Below are 15,195 nucleotides of genomic sequence, written 5' to 3'. Positions count from 1 at the left end.
TTAATAAATCAATTATGGCTCTCCCGGCCTCCTAATCAAGGTCTTAAACCTTATTAGGAAATTTGGGGCATTACAATAACTTAGCGGATACATTTACAAAACATCTTTTGAGAAGTTTAATATGTTATTCATCAGGATGGATGAGAGTGTAACTCCTAAAATGGTGTGAACTCTTATACAAAACATAAACTATATATATAATTTATTTTTTATAAAGAATATTTAACATTTTGAATAATGGTCTGAATTTTAATTTAATTTTTTTTGGTCAAAACGGATAATTAGTCAAATATAGTGTTCAAATAATTGATTTATTTATTTTTATTTTTAAATTTTGACAAAATACGAGGTCTAAAATTTAATTTTTAAAAATAATGGATCCAAACGGGTAATCGACCAAAATAACCCTTCCACAAAACATAAATTTATTTATACATAATTTATATTTTTTATAAAAAAAACTACACAAAGTGTATAATAATAAACAAATAAATAAAAAAAAGCATGCGTATAACAAATTATTTGAATTTTGTTTTCGACACTTTAATTATTCGTTATACAATGAACACTATCATAAAAAAACAATTGCATGAATAGGTTGAAAATGACTTCCGACTTCATAATTTCCCAAAAAAATAATTTTTTTTTTAATCATTAGAAAATAAGCTCTTACGTTGTATAGTATATATATAAAATTAAACTATTAATTTAATAAGAAATTATAAATTAATGTATTTCGATTTTATTTTTCTAAGATGTCTCTCCACTCGTTATATTGCGGCTTAGCCCCTGCTTAATGGTAGGTACAGGGAGAGAGCCAGCTCTTGTATTTTGGGGGCTTATTTGTTATTTTTTTTCAAAATTTTCACATTCTAAAAAAATCACTAAATTATAAGATTTTTTCAAAATAAAACAAAATTGAGGGCTTTTACTACTTCCACGCATAACTTTGACAAACAATATTCTTGCTTTAAATATATATATTATAAATATTTAAGGGCAGACAATTTTTATAACTTTAGGGCATGTTATCAATATCCAGTCCAGTGCCATGTTCAGGTCTATTCTAGTCTTTTGTCTAGTCCTCCAAAATGTTCTTCTAGTTTTTTTTTTTTTTGACAAAATAGTCCCTTAATTGGGGACTATGTTAAACTTTTTTGAGGGGACTCTTTTTTTTTTATATATATTTATATATACGGGGAGATTTTATAGTGCACTCATATATTTCAATTCTTTTTATTGGGCAACATACGTATTTATTTATTATATCCTACAATTTTTTTAATTTTTTAAAAATAATTTATAATGTCGAAAATAAAATTTAAATAGTCTATTTTTACACACATGTATAAATTTTAATAAATTTTTAAAAATAATAAACTATGCCTATCATAATTTTTTAAATATTATTTTATTTTCAAAATTGTTCTTTTGTTTCTTTTTGAATTATTAGTTTTTAATATTATATATGAATTCTAATTCAAGTTTAAAAATAATAATTATATATCATAATTTTTTAAAAGTATTATTTATTTTTTTGATAATATATTTTATGTTAAATATTAGCATAATTTATTTTTAATTATAAATATTAAAATATGATTTATTTAATAAAATTATGATTATATTAAAAAAATTATACTAATACTATACTATATATATATATACTAGGTAAAAGCAACGTGCAATGCACGTTTGCTTAGTTTTAAAGTTGTAAATATTGTCTATAATTTTAATGAAAATTGGTATACTGTTTTAAAAATATATATATACAATAGAATGAATTATAACTCTATAGGATATATAAATATTTATATCAATAATCTCTACATATATGACATCTAAAAGTTGACATAGATATATATTTACATGGCTATATGACATATATATATAAAATGCAATAATATTTAAAAATAAATTAATAATAGAAATAAAATAAAATAAAAATTCATAGTGTAGACAGTAATATATATGCATCAACTATTTTTAGTTTCTAATATATCTCACAATGTCTTTTGGTGAATTTGACGAAAAAAAAGAGCTCCAATCACTTGATTAAAAACAAACTATTACACAAATTTATAAGATAAAAAAAAAATAATGTATGCCTTTATTATTTTTCAATAAATATGATTTAATTATTTAAATTATCATAAAATATCTTAAAAATATCATATTTTAATTAATTAAGTTTTGTTTAAGTTTGTGTTTGTTCTAGTTTTTGAATTTGACAATAACAACAAAAAATTATATATTATATGTTTAAGGTAATATTAAGTTTAAGTTTAATTAAGTTATAAAATATATAATTTTATTATTTTAAATAATTATCATAGTACAATATCTTAAAAATATTATATTTTAATTTATTTATTTATTTAAATTTAAATCAAATTTATAATCTATCCTTAAATATAAAAATATTCTATTAAATATATAAAAACCATCAAAATAATTTTTTTTACTTTATCTCTACACACTTTTTATATAGAAGAGATATACAAATCAATCCAGTACAATCCATTTCTAACTAATAATTCAATGTAATCCAATCTTGTCAAGAGCGTGCCAAATAAACCCTAATTATTATCACAAATATCATTTATCATTATTGTTTTTATCGTTATCAGTGATTTAATTGTCACATTTATGGATTCAGATGACAATTTGTGAAATTGAGAATAAACCAGGGCTGCCAGGTTAAAATATAAGAATATTAAATAGAAACGAAAAATCCATTTTACAAAAATGTTTACCCAATTTTTCGTCCAAGTATTTACACGCAATGAGTTCCACTAAATAATATAACCCCGAATTTGTGCCTGAGAGGATGACCTCAAAAATAAAAAAATAAAATATATATTTTTGGTTTCATTTCTGTTTCGAGCCTTCGACTTCGTCTTCTATCGTCTTCTTCTTCGTCTTTTTATTATTTGATTTTCTTCTCCGATTTCCATTCAGTAAGTTTCTCTTTCTAATCCATTTCTTTCAATAAAGTAAGAAAATCTCTGTAATTTAATGCAATGTTATGGAACTCTTGAACTCGAACTGCCTCAAGTAGGTGTTAACTGTACTTGTCTTAAGCTATTTAATTTTCCGGGTAAAAATGAAAACTTCTTCGAGATTCTCTTCAATGTCAACTGTACGAGTTTTGTTTTTTCTTTCAGTCTTGGATCTTTTATCACAATCACAACTATAGAATTCGGAGTTCATTTTCTTTTTCATGGTCAAATCACTCCTGTGCATATCACAATATAATATTTTTTGTTTGTTTGCTAATTATGGTGTTTATAAGATGCAAATTATGGCACTATGTTGGATAATTGCTGAAATTAACATTTTGGGTGTAAAGTAAACATCTTTTTGGAATTATTTCAATACTACTTCGGTTTGGATTCTAAGCTTTGATATGAGTTGTGGGGGCACTTTAAACAGGTGAATAGTAGTATAGAAACTTGACAATGCTTTGTATTATACGGTTTAGAAAGGCTTTTCTTGAAAATGTAGCAGAGAAACTATAGTTTAAAATTAGATTTCAGATATTTGAAGAAGAGATTTCCTTTTTCTATATGTCTTCTCTTCTGTTTTTCATTAAATCTGAGTAACATAATTGGGGAAACTCTTATAGTTTTGATATTGTAACAGTGGATTTGGAGAAAGAAAGTGGAGCTTTAGATAGCTCTGTCGAAGTGGATGTGGGTTCTTCAGGAGGAGGTCCAATTTTGCAACCATATGTTGGTATGGAATTTGATTCTGAAGATGATGCCAAGAAATTCTATATTGAGTATGCTAGACGAGTAGGATTTGTAGTGCGTGTTATGCAGCGTCGTCGTTCGGGTATTGATGGGAGAACTCTTGCTCGTCGTCTTGGATGTAATAAACAAGGTTTCTCTCCTAATCAAAGGGCTGCATTTGGGCCCGAAAAAAAGCCACGACCCAGTGCACGAGAAGGTTGTAATGCAACAATATTGGTGAAGATGGAAAAATCGGGAAAATGGGTGGTGACAAGATTCATAAAGGACCATAATCATCCTTTAGTCATCACAGCCAATGGCTTCAGCACAGAGGTGAGTCTTTAAAAGTTTAATTACCTTTTGTGCCTGTTCATTTGATATTACCACGGCCTATAAAAGGAATGATGCATCTTAGACTTACATACAAAACGTTGTTATATGCATTTATTAAAGTAAGCTCTGAAATAAGTATAAGGAAAGTGATTTATATGACTAAGCAACAAAAAAGTCATGTTGATGATCCTTGGTCCTTCATTGAATCTGTATTTTGGTCCAGCCTGCTAATTCAGCTCGATGCCCCTGTTATTTTCAATTGCACTCCTTCAGCACTCTACATCTATTGGTCTTATCCTATCTATATCTACTGCCTGTTTGGTACTTTTGTTGTTCTTGCTTTATCACTTCCTCTGTCCTTGTGTACACAGTATGTGACATTCTTTGTTTATTTACAAATTGTGTGGCAAGGCTGGTTCAAATAAAAGATAACCGAAGGTTTACTGGCTGTGCTACACAATAAGAGAGTAAGATCCTGCTAAATATGCTATCTTGTAAACCAGATAGAGGAACTTCAGGGACTATGATTGCCAAATAGTTTAGTAGTCAATTTTTTCCCCAAAGCATGAGTCCCCGGAACCTGGTAGCTAGTTATCTTTATTTTTGATCATTGACTAACAGGTGAACAGGGAGAACTTTTGTGAAATCACTATCATTACCCTATTTCATTAGATTCAAATTTTAATCTCTAGATGATTGCCTATTTACCTGTGAGCAAATGCTCTCTCCCATTTTATGGTACTTTGATCTGTGTATAGGGTACAATTACAACTATCTACTCTGTAGAGTCTCTACCAAATCTAATTTGAATTAGTTTATTTCATAGTGTTCTATTACTGTGTAGATGCTTTTGTTCTTTTCTTTTTCATTCATCGAAAGTTCATGTCTCATAATCATTTTGATTTGCAGGGTGATAAAGATAAGAAAATTGAAGAACTTACAGTGGAGTTGGAACATCAGGAGCATCTATGCGCGACGTATCGAGAAAAGCTTCTGAGTTTCATGAAAAATGTTGAAGAGCAAACAGAAGAACTCTCTGGGAAGATCCAAGTTATAGTTGAAAATGTGAGAAAAGTAGAATCCAAATTGCAAAAACATTCCCGTCGTAGATAACTTTTCACTTAGAATTTGATAACCTTGTAATTAAGTTCAATATCTCTAGTGATGTGCCATATTTTAGCTAGATTACTGTATTATTCAAATTCAGCTCCACTAACATTTTAGTTATGTACAGTTCCTTTTTTAAATTAGCTTCTCCTACTTCAATCGTGAATTGAAAACAACAGAGATCACCTTGTCCTTGTTTTGCTCTTTTTTTTGGGAGGGTTTTGAGTCTTAATCGTATGATCGGCTCTTTGTTAAGATTAGTTGCCAAAATATGAGGTGCTACTCACTTTTTATAATAGTGTCATAACCAATGAAGACTGCTAAAGCCAAATGCAAATATATATTAACTTGTTTATGGGATGTGTTCCAAATTAAGTTATGTAAAAGATAATTATTCAGTCGCTGTACATCGTTTTAATCAAATACATTTCTGAGAATGGCTTAAAGGATTAAAACAGCCAAGCTCAATTCTCAAACTTGTTTTGTTACCTTTCAAACACGTTAAACTGAGTTTCTCAAGGAGTGTTGACCAAAATCTCATACAAAAAGAAATGCAGAAGTTATCTTTTTTGTGGACGCTTTTGACCTTCAGTTTCAACCTCTCTAATGTTGTTAACAACATGTCTTATTTTAGTTGATAGCATTTCTGTCTGTTCCTCGATATTCTTCAAAAATGTAAGCAGTAGCTCACGATATGATTCGCATAGTTGATCTTGATGCTCCAGTTCCATTGTGAGTTCCTCAATCTTTCTATCTTTTGAATCCTGCAAATGTAATTTGTGAACAAGTTGGTTTCAAAATGTCATAACTCATAACCAATTTACTCAAACTCAATCTAAACATGAAAGTTTGATTTCGTAGGCCCATACTTTATGTTAACAACGGTAGGCAGATATATGTTATAGAATATGAATCTTCTACCAAGCTAAAAATCGAACTCCAGCTCAAGGAGATATGGCATTGTCAGTAGAAGCACCAGGTTGTAAAAGACATAAAATTCAAAAACAAAACTAGTTTTCAATTGACAAAATAGAGAGAGACGAATTAAATCAATTTTTTATGCAAGAAAAGAAAGACAACCATTATGCTCATACATCTTCCAAAATTATTCCATAATCTTATTTGCATAAAACAGTGACCACAGTAACTCTTGGCCTCTACTTGAAGCATAGAAGTTCTATTGACTCGGAAGCTACTAACAAACATAAGAGAATGTGCTACAAATGCAGAGTGAGCATTCTATAGTAGTTCTTTTGTATGCCAACATATAACTACAACATTTGATACCAAAGATATAATTTCAAAGTGCAATGAATAAGCTAAACTAGTAGTCATGTTTCTCCAAATCAATTTCTATTTGGATTGAATGCAGTAACAGCTAACAAGCATGAATTGAACGCCACTCTATAAACTAACTAATAAAAAGGCCGTAAAAATTAGAGATAAATAAGCTAGTCGTTTCTGAAATGAGATTAACTTACAAAAGGACTCCAAGAAGGTCGATCAGAAACAACAAGCGGATGAGTATGATCCTTCTCAAACCTTGTGACTGCCCATTTTCCAGACTTATTAACCTTGACCAACATCATTGCTTTGCAACCTTCTCTTGACCTCGATCGTTGTTTTCGAACATGACCAACTTCATCTCTAGCTTTAATAGAAAAACCTTGCTTATTGCACGAAAGTCGGCGAGATAGAATGCGTTTATCAACCTCTGATCGACGGCACTGATCAATACGCATTACAAATCCTACACGCCTTGAATATTCATCATAAAACTCCTTGGCAGCCTCTTCAGACTCAAACTCCATACCAATACATGGTTCTAAAGCTGGAACTTCTTCATGGGCATTCAAAACCCTTTCAGCTTTAGTTTCAGCTGTTCCAGTTTCCACATCCAAATTCACTATCACAAAAATACCATTTAGCATAAGTGACAACTCTTTCTCCATACAGATTAATATTATACACACAAATATGAACAAGAAAATCCAAGTTCAGTCTAGACACAATGTAGAAATTTAATTAGATAAGTTTCATACCATTAACGATTTCAGAGTTTAAACAAACTCTAAAATAAGGTAAATTAGTTGCAAATCATGTTTCAAACATAGTAAACAGCAAAATTTGTTGATTTGGGATAGTTTTGTTATAAATAAACTGTGCGCATACATAACTAATCACTGATTTCAAACTGGGCATAAACTTTGAGATACAAACTTTCCATCTCTCCCTCTCCAATTTTCTCGGCAACCAAACAACGTATTTTTTTTTTCAACTTCATTAATTTCAATCTAACAATTTACTTCAGTCAAAGGCTAATAAAACTTTATCACAAAATAAATCAACTGTACAAGTTTATTCAAGAGGAAGTATAGAGCTTACTCATTGAAACTGAGCTCCGTTGATAATCAATTCAACATATACAAAGCCTCAATCTCCATTCCAGAAAGAAAGAAAGCGGTTTTCGATTTCTAGTGCATTGAAGGTTTTTTGGCGCACTTAACAAAGACCATCACTCGTGAATTTCTCGAGGCTTATTGAAAGCAAGCGGTTGACTAAAAACGACACCGTTTCGGTCTGCTTAAGGATATGAAAACGCCATCGTTTTGAGTCTTGACAAAAGGACACAGGCAGTTTAAGTCAAAGTTAACTCTTTTCAATGGAAATTTTTTTCTTAGCCCCCTCCCCTGCCCTTATGTCCAAAAATCCATTTTCAATTATTTCAATTTTTTAGCTTATGTAAGATTAAATTTTCCATTTAAAAAAAAGTAATAATTAAATTTTCTACTTTAACTCTCATAAGGATTCGGTTGAACAAAAATATTATTTTTAACACAAATATACGTTCAAATGAGATTTAACATTATAAGAACATTTTTTTAGAAAATACATTTCAAAATATTTGCAATTTTTTTATTTAAGTGCTAGTAAATTATTGTTAGGATGTAATAAAAAATCAAATTGATTTTTTTTAATAAAACTTTGGAAAAATTACCCCACTACAAATTTCAAATTTTTTTTTTTAAATGTGAAATTTTATAAAAATTATAAAAATATAAATAATAGTTTGTTATAATTTTGTAATTATCTGTTATAATTTTTTATTTAATATATAAATATTATTTATAAAATTGTAACATATAATTACAAACGGTAAATTTTAATTATAAATTTATAAATTTTGATTAAAAAAATGTAAACTTTATTTAAAAAACAAAAACCATATATCTAATTATGTCACTCGATATTTTTATAACTTTTTACCTATTTCTTATTTTTATTTTAAAATCTGATGCATTTTTGTGAATTTCCTTAAAACTGAGCCTAATTTAATTTAAATGATTTTTTTTTTTTTGAATAAGAAGCAGAAGTTCTAAACCTAGGTCCACATGGGCCCCTCTGACAGATTTGACGTCTCCGTCAGTCTTCTTCTTCTCCGGACTGTGCTGTAATCCTACGCCCATCACTTCTTCTTCAAGCTTTTTAGGTCAGGTTAGGGTTAGGGTTTCTCAACAAGTCAAACTATTTTCTGACAGTTTGATTTGAATCGGGGTAGGCAGGAAAATCAATGAAAGATAGATTTTTTGTTTATAATCCTGAAAATGGATTAGAAGCATTCGTTTTTAACAATCGGATCGCTTTTGGGGAGGGGCGAGCTTCCAGTTTAAAGCTGTAGCTGTTTAAGTACCATCTTTTCAGCTGCATTGATTTTTATTGCCAAATCTGTCAGGTATGGAGTATTGTATTGTCATTTGGGTTTAGGATTCTAGTAGCAAGAAGATATTTCTGTGTACATATTTTTGAACTGGATAAAATGACTTATTGGATAATTATGGATGTTAAAAAGAATGAAACAGGATATTGATCATTTCTTTGTTTTCCATGTGATTACATGGGGCACTTTCGTTTTCCATCTTAAAGATGTTGTTTTTTTGTTTAATTATTTTAAATAATAATAATTATTATAATTTGATCTTTGGGGTTTCAGCAAGCTGAAGTTCATGAAGCCTCATTATGAATTTTTTGGTGATTTGAGTCTAAAAATATTTCCTTTGTTCCTCCAATGAGTTGCTTTCTTTTGTTATTTGATATGTAGGCAAAGAATGATCCATATTTCTTTTTTAGTCATGTATACTATTCCTTAATAAAGGTTAGAGAAGAATGATGGATGAGAATGAATAAAAAATTGAATGGTAAAACCAATTTCCCAAATGTGCAAATAAACACATGAATGGTAAAAAAAGGGTCCACTTCCCTTATTTTTTTCCTCTTTGGTGATTCCCAAATGTGTAAGTAAACATGACATGTTTTATTGGTATTGCTTTTAATATTGATTCGTTTGAATGTCGTATGGAACTTCCTAGAAGATGAAGAAATCTGAAGTACCCTTTCATGCATTGCAGACTTGTAATGGATATACAGCTTGTTTAAATCAATTTCAGAATGTTTATGGAAAGTGCATCTAGCCAGTCATTTGATTCGGAAGAAGGCGAACAGTGTTTGCAAATCGAAAGCTACTGTGGACACATACTGGCCGATGATGAGATTGCAGAACATGTTGAGTTATGTGCAAATGGAGTTAAAAGAAGTGTTGACCAGTCTGAAGAAAGTTTGCCAATGACAGGCAATGCTGTAGAGCCATACGTTGACATGGAGTTCAAATCAAGGGATGATGCTCGAGAATTTTTTATTGTTTATGGAAGGCATACTGGATTTACTGTACGCATTCACCATAACAGGCGGTCACGGATAAATAACATGGTGATAGGTCAGGATTTTGTTTGTTCGAAAGAAGGTTTTCGTGAAAAGAAATATGCATGCAGGAATGATAGAGTTCTTCCTCCACCACCTATTACCAGAGAAGGATGTCCTGTGATGCTGAGGGTGGCTTTAAGAGATGGAGATAAGTGGGTTGTTACCAAATTTATAAAAAAGCACAATCACACATTAATGTCTCCAAGTAAAGTTCCATGGCGAGGGTCTAACAAACATATGATCACTGAGGTTTGTTTTCTTTTCTGTTACTTCATGATTCCTTTATGGTATAATTAGGCTATTCAAGGCTTGTTTTCTGTTGATTGGGAAAGGAAAACTTTTAACTAAGGACAGGTAGAATCAGTTTATAGGTTAGTGTTATTGTACTTGATCTTCATTCCTCCAAATCAGTCACTCCAAATAGAGCAAGAAAGTAAAGACTAGGTACTTTCTTCCTACAAAAACAATAGTCCTGATCTGTGTCTAATATTGTTGAACTTTTAACCTGATTGCAGGATGAAAAGGATCGGAGAATACGTGAACTGACACTTGAACTAAGCAATGAAAGACAGCGATGTAAACGAAGATGTGCAGTTTACAAAGAACAATTGCATATGATTTTGAAAGACATAGAGCAGCATACTGATCACTTGTCCAAAAGAGTTCAAGATATTGTTCAAAACATAAAGGAGCTTGAGAATGAAGATTCAGAATTTTAGTTTTCTGTCTACATTTTTTATTTGACTTTTGATTCTATATTAAAAGTTCGCGATACTAATTTAGTCAGGCGAAGACTCCAAGACTGAGGGTTCCATGTTCTCTGGTATCATATGAGCTATACATGTTAATTGTTAGGTGTTATGAGCTCTCAACCAAGAATATAAATCTAATGTTCAAATTGCTTGACTCTTCTATGTTCCACTACTCAAAATTGTAGTGGAATAAATATAAATTTAGTGGGAAAACAAGAAGCCATGCAATTTGAGATCTGAAGATGCACACGGGTTCTTTCCCTGTGGTCGTTTTAGTTATTATGTGCAAGGTAGTTTAAGCAAGAATTGAAAGAAAATACCGGTTGAAACCAAAACAGAACCTTTGTCGAAAAAATATCAATTAAATCAACTATGGCAGCCAATATTTTACAAAACTATTTTCTGTTCTTTAAACGAGAAGCAGCACGAAGAAACAACCGATCAACCTCGTCGAAATTCTGTAAATCCACATCTTCACAGGATGATTTAGCCTTCTTTGAATCTAGTGATATTTGACGTAAGTGATCCTGAAAATCTTCATGTTCTTCATAGTTTTTCACTGGAAACTTTTCAAACTCTTCCAAATAAAGTGGTCGTTCTCCATTCTCCTCAGCTTCCCTGTCAGAGTCGGTTTCAAAAATGTCTGAAAGATCTTCAGAATCGGAAGCCAATGCAGCTTTCATCACAAGATCATCCTCAGAACATTGAGTGCTCCCATCTGCCATTTTCTCCCTCTGGAGTTTTGAATAACTTTCAGGATCTATACTATTTATATCAGTTTCTTGAGTTTCTTCAACAACATCAGTGATACTTGCAGGATTGCTTTTGGCCCGAGACTGCAGCAATACAAGATCCTGCTGAAGTTTGGGAAGATATTTCCTCACAGCACGAAGGCCATCTCTATACTTGGATTTATCCAAAGCCTGAACAGATGAGATAACAACCAATGAAAATTGACCATGAAAAAAGTATTGGCCGGGCAAGTTCGAAGTCCGACATATATGACATGGTGCAATCCAACTAGTGGTAGTAATATTTACGAAACTAAATCTCAGCCTATTCAGCAAAGCTAAACATTAACACCATGTTGCATTCAGAGCAAGAGCTTTATCCAAAGGCAGACAGTTAAAGAAAACAAAGGTTTTTTTTATCCCAAGATTTGATTTGGGGCTTAAAATCCCTTGAGAAAGCTTAGCTTAATGTAACAATGTGGACAAAGAGAAACAAGAAGGTACCTTCCTCCTAGAAAGAGTGACCCTGGGTGACATTATTTCAGTTGGTGGCTGAGAATAGTTCTTCCCTCTGTACATAATTATTGTGTTTTCTTCAAGAATATCAAGCACAATCCCTCCAGTTAATCTTGCCAGTTCGGTAGCAATCTCTCTCACCTCCTCAGGTGTAAATGTCTTCACCACCACCTGCAGAGTTTGATGTTTCTTCCAATGCAAGTGCATGTTCAGAATAACACCCTGGTAGATTCCCCTTCTACCAACTGGAACATAATTCTTGCACTTCAGACCCATCTTCAAAAAGAAAAAATGCTCTTCTGGTGTCAAAATTTCCGGGTCATGGGTTGTCTCAGATGTTTCACTAGGTTCAATCTTTTTAAGTGCTTCAACATATCTTGCCTCCTTCTTTTGAGCCTGGGGACCAACAAGAAAGAAGAAAAAGAAAAATTATATTATAAGCTAAATTGGCATAAATGAAACTAAACCAATCTAAACACTAAAAAGCTCAGGTGACCTTTCTCAATTTGTAGAGTATTTTTTCTTCTGCTGTCATTCTCTCATACTCTTTCTTCTTCTTCCACCTAAAGAACTTTAGCCACCTCACCACTGCTCTTTTCCCTTTGAGCTTCATCCTCTTCACCTTAGCAGTAGCATTACCAACTCCATCAACAGCAGCATTACTTTCAGAATCATTTGTTGGCTCCACGACCTTGTCAACCATGCGCAGGCATGGAGCCGAGTGAAACCATTGTTGCCCATCTAAGAGAAACCTTTTGTTACCATGGAGGTAACCAAAAGCAGGCTCCTGAACAGTAACCTTGCATATAAAACCGCCCAAACTATTCTGCCGTGAGTAAGACTTAAATATCTGTTGTTGTAATGAAATTCTATATATTCATTCACTTCAAGCTAACATGAAATTAAATTCCCTATCTTCAAATGCATTAAAAAAATGTAAGCAGTTCAAGCTTTTCTAGTTTCTACAGAAAAGTACCATCATTTTATTTCTTCAACTTCAAAACCAACAAATAATTCATTGAAATATCAAGCAATTAAAAAAATTTAATGGTGAAAAAGAAAATCTCAATTCATAATGAACCATGCATATATATAAAATGAGCCTTCGATAAGATATAGATAAAAGAAAACTGCAGGATTATTGTACTAAATTTAGCAGAGAAGAAAGAGGTACCTGCTTCTGTCAAAGATGGGTTTGGACAAGAGAATCTTAAGCTGTTTATGAGATCTCCGGAGTGAGAGCGAAGCCAAAACCCTCATCGCCATAGCTCCAACTTTACTGTAGATCCAACCCTTGGTACAAAAATGAAAATTTTGGTAAGAACACGCCTGTGACTCCATCGCCCATGGCCAGTGAATATAGGCCAAGGCCAGGGCCAGGGCCAGGGCCAAGGAGCATGGGCCTAATTCATAGATTTTAATAGAAATATTACATATATAAACACCTATTAACATTTCAAAAAAAAAAGGAAAAAATTAAAAAATAATCATATAACTTATTGATTACAAATCTACAATTTTATTTGATTTAAAATAAAATATTCGCTTGCTGCAAAAATAAATAAATAAATAAATATTTGCTAACACTATTTTATATGACATTTTCTGAACTCACATAGCTCACATAAGTATTGTTGGTCGAATGAAAGAATAATTGTATATTGGTATGAATGTTTATATTGTTTAATTAAGATCATAATGTATGTAAAAGAAAATTTTGTAACCATAATGGGATAGTCAATTTAACTAACTATTCTTGAAGCATATGATACACCTACCTTGATCACTAACCAAGCCATTGAATTAGGATTCACACTTAGACCAAAATACTCTTGGGGTCACTATCTAAGCTAGTTAGTGAGTTTAGGGGCTCAAGTCCCCCAAAAAAATTTGTTTCCTTTGTATCTTTTATATTAGATCAGTAGAAAAAATGACTTTAATGTAAAATTAAAATAATAATAAAACCCCCTTAATTTTTGTTTATATGCAATTAACCCCCTAAAATGTTTTTTTTCGGGCTCCATTAGTGCTTGGTTGGAAGGCCTATTTGTGTTATGTTGGCTATAAGAATTTATGTGGTAAGAAGAGTCTGAGAGTGTGATTGTATTTGTAGGCCCAAAAAACATATATCATATTCGTGTTTAAGATGTATGTTTCCATTGTAAAAACTCTATAGATATACCTTAATGTTCTATAAGATAAAATTGCAATATTTTATATCTAATAAATGGTATCATAGCTAACTCATGAGGATTAGATTATCAAACATGAGTTTTTTTAATTTTTGGGTTTTTTTATGGGTTTGATTATTCCAAAATAAAAAATTCGTAATTTTAGCTCAAATAAATATTATATTGAGTATATATATCATGAATATGATTTGCGGATGATGGCTTGGGCGGTTATTGGATGCATATTTAGCCATTTTGGATGAGTTTTTCAAACTTTTTTTTGGCTAAAAATGGGTTGATTATTACCAGTTTTTCAAGTAATGTTTTGCCCAAATGATAATTATGGTTCAATAAAAAAAAAATTGGAGCAAGTCCCCTCAAACGACATGAAAAACGAATAACTGGGGGCCAAAATTCGACCATGTTGGCGTTAGGGTCCGAACTGGGTTCTGAGGTCATGTATGACTCCAAACAACATGTCATTTGGCTATGCAGAGAGCCAAAAAAAAACCATTAGCTTTTATGAGGTGTTTTATTGCCTTCAAAGCGACATTTCGTATCTTGGACTAATTCTTCCAAAAATAAATAAATAAACAAATAATATGAAGCAATTTTGAGCATGTGGGGATAGGTCAAAGCAATTTTCGACATTTTACTCTATTTTTCATTTTCCTCAAGTCATCCTTAAGAGGCTTTTGAGAAGGTATCCAAATTCGTCTATGATAAGACAAATGCCTCTTTTTGTGAGAAAACACTCAACAAGAATAACATTTGTCTCCAATAAAAACACAATATGATAGTTGGCTAATTCCTTAGATCACGCTAATATTGTGCAGATTGTACAACCACTACTACCACAACGTCATCTTACATAACGGTAACACTACCTGTGCAAATATGCTACAAATCGCGGTGTCAGTTAAAATGAATGATATTTGTTTCCTACTACTTACTTGTGTAAAAAATAATAGTATTTTTGTAATCTTACATACACTAAAAAAACCTTATAAAAAGAGGTACATTACCCTTAAAAAGAGGTTCAATTTTGATGAATTCATACCAACACAGTGTATGAAAAATCCCTATTCCTCTT

General features: G+C 31.4%; 4 protein-coding genes across 8 annotated transcripts; 2 read left to right on the top strand and 2 right to left on the bottom strand.

Moving 5' to 3' along the window:
* The first annotated feature begins 2,805 nt into the window (after positions 1–2,805).
* On the top strand, positions 2,806–5,368 carry LOC133786063 (protein FAR1-RELATED SEQUENCE 5-like). The gene is made up of 3 exons (XM_062225281.1): positions 2,806–2,960; positions 3,646–4,067; positions 4,977–5,368. Coding segments are annotated over exons 1-3 (627 nt in total). The 5' UTR covers positions 2,806–2,959; the 3' UTR covers positions 5,181–5,368.
* A 127-nt stretch (positions 5,369–5,495) lies between these two features.
* On the bottom strand, positions 5,496–7,706 carry LOC133786054 (protein FAR1-RELATED SEQUENCE 5-like). The gene is made up of 3 exons (XM_062225271.1): positions 7,560–7,706; positions 6,656–7,080; positions 5,496–5,938 (listed from the first exon to the last, which is right to left on the bottom strand). Exons 1-3 carry the CDS (start codon positions 7,561–7,563, stop codon positions 5,735–5,737), a joined length of 633 nt encoding a protein of 210 aa, XP_062081255.1. The 5' UTR covers positions 7,564–7,706; the 3' UTR covers positions 5,496–5,734.
* Positions 7,707–8,515: 809 nt separating this feature from the next.
* On the top strand, positions 8,516–10,823 carry LOC133786036 (protein FAR1-RELATED SEQUENCE 5-like). 3 transcript variants are annotated; one of them, XM_062225251.1, is made up of 3 exons: positions 8,516–8,907; positions 9,581–10,181; positions 10,448–10,823. In XM_062225251.1, the coding sequence occupies exons 2-3, from the start codon at positions 9,621–9,623 to the stop codon at positions 10,649–10,651; spliced, it is 765 nt and encodes a 254-aa protein (XP_062081235.1). In that variant the 5' UTR covers positions 8,516–8,907; positions 9,581–9,620; the 3' UTR covers positions 10,652–10,823. The 3 variants fall into 3 exon arrangements, with proteins under 3 accessions (XP_062081235.1, XP_062081247.1, XP_062081241.1); XM_062225263.1 differs by having other exon boundaries at positions 9,545–10,181; XM_062225257.1 differs by having other exon boundaries at positions 9,542–10,181.
* A 184-nt stretch (positions 10,824–11,007) lies between these two features.
* Positions 11,008–13,322, bottom strand: LOC133786018 (uncharacterized CRM domain-containing protein At3g25440, chloroplastic). Of its 3 annotated transcripts, none has more exons than XM_062225232.1 (4): positions 13,106–13,322; positions 12,428–12,752; positions 11,920–12,327; positions 11,008–11,607 (listed from the first exon to the last, which is right to left on the bottom strand). In XM_062225232.1, exons 1-4 carry the CDS (start codon positions 13,270–13,272, stop codon positions 11,080–11,082), a joined length of 1,428 nt encoding a protein of 475 aa, XP_062081216.1. In that variant the 5' UTR covers positions 13,273–13,322; the 3' UTR covers positions 11,008–11,079. The 3 variants fall into 3 exon arrangements, with proteins under 3 accessions (XP_062081216.1, XP_062081227.1, XP_062081222.1); XM_062225243.1 differs by having other exon boundaries at positions 12,428–12,781; positions 13,106–13,320; XM_062225238.1 differs by having other exon boundaries at positions 12,428–12,730; positions 13,106–13,320.
* Between the last annotated feature and the right edge of the window lie 1,873 nt (positions 13,323–15,195).

This window comes from Humulus lupulus, chromosome 1 (assembly GCF_963169125.1).
Source record: "Humulus lupulus chromosome 1, drHumLupu1.1, whole genome shotgun sequence".
Lineage (NCBI taxonomy): Eukaryota > Viridiplantae > Streptophyta > Magnoliopsida > Rosales > Cannabaceae > Humulus > Humulus lupulus.
This window is presented reverse-complemented; position numbering and strand designations above follow the sequence as displayed.